The sequence below is a fragment of the Onychostoma macrolepis genome, chromosome 18 (assembly GCF_012432095.1).
Source record: "Onychostoma macrolepis isolate SWU-2019 chromosome 18, ASM1243209v1, whole genome shotgun sequence".
In the NCBI taxonomy this organism is placed as follows: domain Eukaryota; kingdom Metazoa; phylum Chordata; class Actinopteri; order Cypriniformes; family Cyprinidae; genus Onychostoma; species Onychostoma macrolepis.
Window position 1 is genome coordinate 27528793 of NC_081172.1, and position 9748 is coordinate 27538540.

General features: G+C 37.1%; 2 protein-coding genes across 3 annotated transcripts; one reads left to right on the forward strand and one right to left on the reverse strand.

Moving 5' to 3' along the window:
- Nucleotides 1–1705: 1705 nt before the first annotated feature.
- On the forward strand, nucleotides 1706–5508 carry LOC131524559 (F-box only protein 40). Of its 2 annotated transcripts, none has more exons than XM_058751749.1 (4): nucleotides 1706–1756; nucleotides 2186–2222; nucleotides 2362–4209; nucleotides 5229–5507. In XM_058751749.1, the coding sequence occupies exons 2-4, from the start codon at nucleotides 2220–2222 to the stop codon at nucleotides 5427–5429; spliced, it is 2052 nt and encodes a 683-aa protein (XP_058607732.1). In that variant the 5' UTR covers nucleotides 1706–1756; nucleotides 2186–2219; the 3' UTR covers nucleotides 5430–5507. The 2 variants fall into 2 exon arrangements, with proteins under 2 accessions (XP_058607732.1, XP_058607733.1); XM_058751750.1 differs by having other exon boundaries at nucleotides 1741–1841; nucleotides 2185–2222; nucleotides 5229–5508.
- A 154-nt stretch (nucleotides 5509–5662) lies between these two features.
- Nucleotides 5663–8274, reverse strand: ttc36 (tetratricopeptide repeat domain 36). The gene is made up of 3 exons (XM_058751892.1): nucleotides 8121–8274; nucleotides 7761–7949; nucleotides 5663–6791 (listed from the first exon to the last, which is right to left on the reverse strand). The coding sequence occupies exons 1-3, from the start codon at nucleotides 8224–8226 to the stop codon at nucleotides 6523–6525; spliced, it is 564 nt and encodes a 187-aa protein (XP_058607875.1). The 5' UTR covers nucleotides 8227–8274; the 3' UTR covers nucleotides 5663–6522.
- Nucleotides 8275–9748: the final 1474 nt, after the last annotated feature.

Below are 9748 nucleotides of genomic sequence, written 5' to 3' on the forward strand. Positions count from 1 at the left end.
AGTTCATCTCATTGGCAGACTGAAAGCAAAGAAGCCATCCGTAGGATTTCATTGTAAAATTGTATATGCTAATTTTGAAGTTATGAAAGACCTGCCTTTAAATTTAGTTTTCCACATAAGCCTGATCATCCACCACTAAAATTATGATTTTAAAGATCAGAAAGGACACCATATGGGTGCACCCAAAGAGTTCTAATAAACCTGAAGAAAATGGGAACATTTCCATTAATCTCAAATGGCAATTTCTAGTTAATCAGTCCTGAAAGTACAAGACCTGGATGTTCCCTGAATGCCTTGCAATAATTACTTTAATATAATGGATTTCTTACAATACATATGTTGTTTTCATGAATTTTTATTCTCGACACAGCTAATTTTCAGGAAGATACAACATTTACCAGCAGAGTCTTTCTGACAAAAAAACAAACCAGCTAAACCTCCTGAGTGCACCATTGTCAAAGCATTAAAGTTATTTCAAATCTGCAATTTCCACCAGACTTATCTTTCACTGGGCTATGACAGGGAGCTTTGACATTCAGTGTAGCCTGACCTTAATGAGTTGATATTTTTCCATTTGATGCGCTGACCTGCGGTCACCTCTTCCTCTTGTGGCTATAGCTGGTGTTCTAATCTGTTATTAGTCTGTCTGGTTGTAAAAACAGCTTCACTATAATGACTCGTTTTCAATTTCCCTCATTTTGTCCTGCTTAAAACTTTCTTCATTAATGTAGCAAAATTAGACAAAGTTTCATGTCCCTGGGGAACCTATAAAATCCCTTTCCTAATTAAGTAGTATTAGCAGTAAAGACATCATTGCAAGGTGGCTTTAATTACTTTTTGACATTAATAGCATGAGACTGGATGCAGATTGTTGTTGATGGGCTAAATTTATAAGATCATAAACACCCGCATGCATGGGGACTTTTTCATCTTCAGGTTGAATAAAAGTGAAAATTTCATTGATGAGGCATCAGCAGTTTTCATTTTATTGACTAACTTCACTTGAGAGCTGACATATGATTAATTTGTTTTTATACTCCAAGGATGCTAATAAGGTCATTGTTTGTTTTGAAGACAACTAGTTTTGGGATGTAATTTTTAAAAGACATTGTAATGACAAGAGTCAACAAAGCCAATTTCTGAAGTCAAAAATTTGCATAAACCAAGGTGGTTAAATAAACAAAATCAGAAAAGAAGAAGAAAAAAAAAAGATTGTTGGATTTATGTCCTTAAACACTAATCCTTAACACAAGCAATATCTCTAGGCTAATAATACAAACCTGTAATGCTCCACAATCGACATCAAAGTGCTGTACTGACATCTAGTGGATAGTATGTGTAATATGATTATTATTTTGTGTGTTTAATTCAGCAACATATTTATTGGAAGAGTGGGTAAAATAACTTAATTGTCTTGTTCTTTGAATACATTTATTATGGATCAACATAATAGCCTCCTGTTATAAATTTACTCATATTTACTCACCAGTCCAAAACTCCTTGTTAAATACACAGCTATTATCCTCATTTTTAAGTGGTAGCTCAATGATATTGATCATTCTTGACAATCAGTTAGCACGGCATACAAATAATAGTAATTGTGTGTGATGTGTGTGTGTAACCTTGTTTCTCATAGGCTTAGTCTGACTTGCCTGTTTGTCTATTTATAACAGCTGAACAGAGGAAAGATATTTACATCCACAGAGACCCATTTAAACAAACACGAGTCATGCTAACATCGCCAGGGCAGGCAAGGGTAAGTGAGACTGACCTGTATTTATGCTCAAGACCTTTAACAATAACAAAGACTTCTAGAAGTGTGTGTGTTACTGGTCTCTCTCGTGAGTAATAATTGTGCATGTGTTTTGTCATAATAATGAGTAAACCTGTTTACTGTTCGAAATTCAAAGATTGTCTGTGTTTGAAGGTGCATGTGCATTATAAACGGTTTTCTTAGAAGTTCTGCTATTTTTAAGGTCAAAAAGCTCATCTAAGCAAAACTATGTTTGTTTTATTGTCTGATATGTAAACATTTATTCAGTGTAGTCTGAGAATTGTCTCCTTATGTGGTTTTATGTTGTGTCTGTTCTAGAAAGACAAGTCAATAATTGTCTAGACAATAGCAACACTGGAACATTTCCGAGACTTGTTTCCTTTCAGTGTCTATTCCCTTGTCTCATTACAGAATCTATTTTCAAACTCAAGAAATATCAACAGTCATGGTAAGCTTCGAGTTTCAAAGTTGTCATGTATTTCTTGCTTTCAAACAAGCAAGTGTTATGTATCAACTATCAAACAATGTAAGTACAATAATGGTTATCTTTTGGGCAACAAATACATGTATTGGATTGTCACCTCTAGGGCAAGAATAGGACTACCAGCTCTGGTCTTCATCCACACTGTGAAAAATGTCATAACCAGCACTGCAAGGTTCCCGTAGACATCCCCACATCGTGCATCTTCATTTCCTGCCAGCTGAAATGCGGAGCCGCTTTCCACCTTTGTAAAGAGGACGAGCATCGTCTTCTCTGCCCTAAGGAAATTGTACCCTGCCTCAACTCTGGTTATGGCTGTCCCATGACTATGACTCGTCAAAGACTTGCTCAGCACCTAGAAGTGTGTCCTGCCAGTGTCATCACATGTACACTGGAATGGAACCGATGGCCTGTGAATGAGACTGATACCACCTTTTACAGGAATGCCCTCCAGGATCCGAACTGCACGAGTCAGTTGGACCTTGCTATGGCCCTTAGGGACCAGAAGCTTCTGTTTAGCTCAATTCAGATGAAGACACTCTTCCCTGAGTTGACAGAGAAGATGGAAGAACCTGAAGTTCCACTGGATGGTGCTGTAGGAGGTGTTGATCCAGAGTGCTGGGAGTATCAGAACTTAAACCCAGAAGAGATATTGGAGAATAGTCTCAATGGGGAAGAGGTACAAGAACTAACCCAAGAAGAAAGGTTGGCCCTGGCTAAGAGTAAAGATGTGGCCTGCTTGGAGAACTACGGGATGTGGGAGAGAATGTTTGCAAAGGAGAAGGAAGGATGCAAGCAAGCTGTGAAGAATTTAGAGGATAAATGTTGTCTGACTAAGGACAAAGAAGACCCAAAAGTGACCCCTCAGAATTCCCACGATGCAGAGGTTGCCAGCACTGGTTTAGCCCCTTGGCAAGATGGTGTTCTGGATAGACTACGTAAAGAGGTCAACGTGGCAGAGTATAATATGTATCTGGTGCACAATGGATGTATGCTTATCAACTTCGGCCAGCTGGCTGCTTGCACACCTAAAGACAAAGATTTTGTTTATGGAAATTTAGAGCCTATTGAAGTTAAAACAATACACTCTTTCAATGTGCCGACCAGTTTCAAAGCCAAGCGTAGCCACCTCAAGGATCCATCTCAAATGGTTAAGAAGGCAGACCAAAATGTGGACACATCTGATTTAGGCATTGCCATTGAAGAGCTCCCAAAGGCGAATGAGGTAGAGACCACACTGCTGTGCTGTCTAGAAAGAGAACTGAAAGGACATCAGATTTGTGAGACTGTTGGAACCGACGGGTTGTATGTCGACTTTGGCACCCAGACCTATGACTTCCATTCTGCTCCCTTCAAAAATGATGTATCTTTGGCCGATGTCATCGCGGACCATCCTCAAAACTTACATGTACAGATTCAGACTGAATGTGTGACTAGGAGACACAATAAATCCTGCTCAGCCTTTACTTACCTGTGCTGTCATGCCTTCAGGCGTGATGAATACCCCTGGCACTTTAGGAACATGCATGGAGACATCCAGTCATGTCTTAGTGGCTGGTTTTTACAGCGGTGCCCGCTGGCTTACCTTGGTTGCACCTTTAGCCAGAAGCAATTTCGACCATCTAAATATCGGGCTACCATAAGCTATGATACAGATCTTAGCACTTTCATCTTACAACCAAATGTGGCAGCGTCACTCTACAAAGGAGTAAAAACTGTTAGCAGTGAACGTAAACGAGCAAGGAATTTAGATTCTCTGAGCAGACTTCCTTTTGAGATCTTACAACACATAGTGAGTTTTCTGGACAGTGTGTCTTTGGGTCGTCTATCTCAGGTATCCCAGCTAATGAGAGAAGTGTGCAGCACTGTTCTTCAGCAGAAGGGCATGGTGTCCCTCAAATGGGAAAAAAAGACATATTCTCATGGTGGATTCACCTGGAGGGCCCGAAAAAAGGTAATTGTTTTTTTCTAATATAAACCTGTATACTGTTATTTTTCCTGTGGAACACAAAATAAGATATTTTAAGCTGCTTTTTTTTATTGATTTAATTTTTTTGCCCCATACTAAGCCAATTCATACTAAGTAAAACTGTTAAGTTACTAAAAACACCATAAACCCAGCAAATACAAAATGTTCCCCAAACATTAATGTATGTTCCTCTATGGAAACCAATTCCTATCATTCTAGGAATGTTCCCAGATCATTTCTAGGACATTTTTGAGGTTTTACTGTCATATGTGTATATATATATATATATATATATATATATATATATATATATATATATATATTTCTAGTGTGTTCTTGTTGGCTGGGAAGGCACCATAAAAGAAGTCAACTCCCATGAGTCTAAAAATCATGTGCACAGTTACAGTTGCATCCAAAAAAATCTTCAATGCTTTCCAGCCCATCTAATTTTATTTCAGGAGCATTAGCCGTGTCGGAGGGCACGATAAACATCCTAAGTACGATGGTGCTCTGTTATCTGTTCTCTGAGGTATGTGGGTCAGCAGCAGAGGACATACATGGGTCACTTTACCCTCCCTGGCTCCATGTCAGTCAGCTACAAACTGTTGAAAATTTGCTATTGGATGACAGGTGGTCACTTTCTTTCTTTGGCCATTGTATGGGAAGTAAATCTTAGCATTTAACCAGTAGGAGGTGTAGCCTGCATTGAGCAAAGCCAATAAGAATAGTGGTCTGGAATAGCGATCTCCATAGTGATAGTAAATGTATAATGCACTGGATTGATTTTAAAGGCGCATAGATATTTAACCCTTATAATGTCATAATGTCAGTAAGAAATAATATTACTTAAAGTAACCTCCTCTTAATTTTGTACAGTATCTTTTTTCTTATTATTGTAAAATGTTATGTATTGTATTGCCTGAAATGTATATACCACTTGAGATTTTTTTTTTTTTTTTTGCAATGACGTAATGATATATTAGACCTTTCTCATCTCCATGTAGGCATGGGAGTTTAGCAGTCTGTTCTCTCCAGTGGATAAATGGGTCTTTGAGGACATGCCCCCCATGGCAGAACACCTGAAGGTCTGTCCTTTCTACCAGAAGGAGATCAGAAGTGAACCTGTGGCGTTACCCAGCATGACAGACCTCCAGGAGAGAAGAGGAGAGTTCCAGACACTAGTCAATAGTGTCTTCACAGAATAAGAGACACGTTTGTAGCACAAGCTGTGGACATATCAAATAAAAGCATGCTGCAAGCAATGATTTCATCAGATATCTTCTAGACGAATTTATGCTTTAGTCAGTGTCAACTTTGAATGGATTTTCTTTTTTTTGCGGGGGTAAACTGTCCTAAATTTTGACAGATCTTTGCTGACGTCTAGTGGCTGAAAAATACACCGTTGTATACGCACACTTCAAAAATCAACTTAAAGGGGTCGTATTGTCATAATTTATTCACACTTATGTTGTCCCAAACCTGTACACATTTATATCTTCTGCTGAACACAGAATAAAATATTTTGAAGAAGGTTATTAACCAAACAGTTGCCAGAAGCCATTGACTTCTACAGTAGTGTATATATATATATATATATATATATATATATATATATATATATATATATATACTATAGAAGTCAGTGGCTAAATGATGACAGAATTTTCATTTTCAGGTGAACTATCACTTTAATATTATATATGTATAATATTTAGTAAGATGCCAAAGAACACTTATGAAAATGCTTCTATTTTGCATTTAATACCTGGTTCGTGACAAATTATACTGTCGGCATAACAATTTGATTTATACGTTTATAAAACAAAACAATGTCTTTTTGTCCTTGGATTAATGACAGCAACACTCAAGTGTATAAAATCTTCAGTTTTTCTTTAGCATGATTTTAGAATCTGTACAAACAATCACATAATCAATGTCACACATTTACTTATTTAATCAGTGACCTGTATCTTAAATATTTCTCACTCTTCTATTATAAAAGTTTATTTCCATCATAAAGTCATAAAGTTCCCTCAAAAAGTTTATTTATCTATCTATCTATCTATCTATCTATCTATCTATCTATCTATCTATCTATCTATTAATATATATATATATATATATATATATATATGAATATGCATATATTCATTAATTCTCCACATGTCCCCCAAAGTGACAATCACCTGAAAAAGATTTGACTTTATTCACTTATGAAAACCAGGGAAGTACAAAGCTAATAAATGTATGCCTTTGTTACAACACAATGTATATACTTCCCATCCATATTTTCCATCTCTATGGCATGTCTGACATTTCTGGGTTACGTAGTTTATTGATGACCTCTGACAGCATGCGGTTGCATAGGGCAGCGTAGGGGTTCAAGATCACAGTCTGCTGCCGAGCAAACTCACTGCCTAGAGCTGCTGCCTTCTCAAAGTCCACCCGAGCCTCCTCATCACGACCCGTCAACCTAAGAAGGAGCCCACGCTGGACCAGAGCCTGGCAGGCTGATCGCCCAATGCCGCTGCTGAAAGAAATGGCACGCTCCAGATCGTCCACTGCACCTGCAATATATAAAGTTCAGTTAGATAACCCAAAAATTAAACATGGTTTTGTTTCACTAACCATAATTTAACCATGGTATTTGTAGTAAGACTATAGTTATTCAAACGGTTATGAAACAAACAAACAAAACATGGTTACTACAGTTTTACTATAATAAAACCATTAATTTTTATAAGAGTACAAATGTAGTATATTTGCTTGAGTCCTGTGATACGTGAGTCACAATGAACAAGTTTAAAGACTTATCTAAAGACCAGCTAAAATGGCATGGTTGCTTCGGAAAATGCATTTTATATCACATTTAGCTTTGTTTTGTCAGGGTAGTGCTTAGTAATACAATATTATCAAACATGATACAGAACTAATACAACCACAAACATCATACAACTTTGCGAGACTTATGTTCATCTGTTTCAGATAAAACTGAACATGTTTTTAGCCCCACTCACTGGAGCAGCATAATATTTGCAGAAATGTCACAATTTTTTTTTTTTTTTGTCCCAATGAGCCTGTGTTATTTAAAAAATAAATAATAAATATTAATAATTTGGAGTTTACAGAGCAAAGGAAATGTTATGGATTTAAACAAGGCAAATGTGGAGCTAATTTGTGGTTACCATAGTTTAACTATAGTATTTTATTTATTTATTTAATTTATTTTTTTTGTAGTAAAACCATGGTTAAGTATGTGTTTAGCCATACATAAGGAGCTGGTTTTATTATACAAAATATAATGGTTTACAAATCATGCACTATGAAAATATTTTTAAGGTAGTATTGTGCAAGGAAATGCACAAAAATAAGCTTTTATTAAGCAATAATCTGCCCCAATCACAATCCGTGAGAACATCAGTAAAAGGTTTTGGTATGTTAATGTATTTTCATCATGGACTCTGAAAAAAGAACTGCAGAAATACAAGTTTAAAACCTTTCAGCTGATTCTGTGAGAGAAAGAAGAAATGCATCACCTTTGGTGTCTCCCTGCAGGCGTTTGGTCTGGGCTCGGTTGTTGTAGGCTGAAGCCCTCTGAGGCAGGATCCTGATGGCCTGGTTAAAATGCTGAAGAGCAGCGGGCAGGTCTCCAGACTCAGCAGCCGAAACTCCCTGCAGTTCCAGATCTTTCACCTGTTTCACTAGCTCTGGGTCAAAAACACTGTCTAAAGAAAGCGATATGAAAGAAATACACAGTAGTGTTCACAATGAGAATACATCTTTATAGCATTTGAAAGAAATCTATCTATCTATCTATCTATCGCAATATAACATTAAGTGACTCAATAGATACACAAACTTTGCATATGTAATCCACTTATCAATCTTCATTTTACCATCGTCTGTCAGCTCATCTTCTTGATTTAATCCAGGGATATCTCCAAAAGGGCTGGTAGGGTTAAAGATGGCCTGTAAAACTGCTCTGTCATGTGCTGATGCCATTTTCCTCTCGACAGTGGTCTAAGATCCAAAATGATGCTTTTTTTAAAGTTGCCTACATTTTTATGGGAAGAGGCGTTCTCTGCATAACTCTTTCCAGCGCTCCACATCAGCCAATCAGATAAGGGGGTGGAAGCAGGACTTTGAGATGGTCTGTGTTTGATTAAGTCAGCTTGTGGGTTGTCGAGGATCTGAAAGCATGACATGCATGCTGCTCTGTCGAAGTCATTGTGTACAGCACCTTCAGACTTGGATGAAGTACAAGCCTATATATCAAGTTTTAAAAATTAGGAAAATAACTGTGGAAGTCCAAAAAAATAAAAATAAATAAAAAAATAAAAATTGGCTAGTCACGTGCAGTTTGTGTGAAATGAGTTTGCCACAAAATTAATCTGCTCTAGTTATTTACAAAAACATTAATTTGTACCTCCTCACTGTACATAACACTGACATTTCTAGGTGACATCCTTTCATTCTTGTTGGTCTTACCAGAGATTTTCCAGAGATTGTCCTCACAAGCAACATTCATAGCATCCAACATAGTTATCTGGTCCATCTCCATGCTGAAATATCTGATTCAGGAAATGGAGTATGGTTGAAGGAACTCTAGTGTTATCCTTTCATGCTTAGCAAACCATTCCCCAACAATGTTGGTTCTGTGAAAGTTGACATTATCCCACATAATTATATAATTTGACAAATCTAACCAAATATCTTACATGTATTAGGTCTCTTTCTAGGCCAGAAGGCCATCTGTCCAGAGTGTTTCCCCTGGCTGCGATCCAAGACGCTGGGATAGGTTCCAGCATCCTTGCAACCCAGAGGAAAAGTGGTTTGGAAAATGAATGGATTACATGGTTTCATGGTCAATTAATAAAATATTGGGACCTTAGTTTATGTGAACTTATCCACAGACATTTTATAGAAGATAATTTGAAAAATGTTGGTAGCCAAACAGTTGACGTTAGCCATTGACTTCCCTACAACAACAAAACAACAAACCCTAACCCTAACCCTAAAAAAATAAAAATAAATAAATAAATTGTTACTGTCTACTGTTTCGTTACTGACATTCTTCAAACTCTCTTCTTTTGTGTTCAACAGAAGAAAGAAACTCTTACAGGCTTGGAACAACACGAGGGTGATTAAACGACAGAACTTTCATTTTTTTGATGAACTATCTCTTTAAGCATTTCCCACTGGCTATGTAGGCAATATATTGTCTTCACATGAAGTAGTTGGCTGGAAATGGATGTGTTTACTGCCAGAGCCACATGAGGGCACCAGACACCATTACATTTTTAGTCTGAGCACCATTATGAGATGGTTTTCCACAGTTACACTGAGTTTAAGGTTATTTAAAAAATAATAATAATAATAATTAAATAATAATTATATACACACACACACACACACACACACACACACACACACACACACACACACACACAAGAACAGTGTTTTAAACAAAATTGTCTAACAGTCCCTACCTTCTATCCTGACATACCTCCTGCTCATGAACACA

Coding starts and splice junctions, on each gene's coding strand:
- LOC131524559 (XM_058751749.1), top strand. Junction 4,210..5,228: donor CCTGGAGGGCCCGAAAAAAG/GTAATTGTTTTT, acceptor ATCTCCATGTAG/GCATGGGAGTTTAGCAGTCT.
- ttc36 (XM_058751892.1), bottom strand. CDS start 8,226: ATGGCATCAGCACATGACAGAGCAGTTTTACAGGCCATCTTTAACCCT. Junction 7,950..8,120: donor AGATGAGCTGACAGACGATG/GTAAAATGAAGA, acceptor CGCTTTCTTTAG/ACAGTGTTTTTGACCCAGAG. Junction 6,792..7,760: donor CCTGCAGGGAGACACCAAAG/GTGATGCATTTC, acceptor TATATATTGCAG/GTGCAGTGGACGATCTGGAG.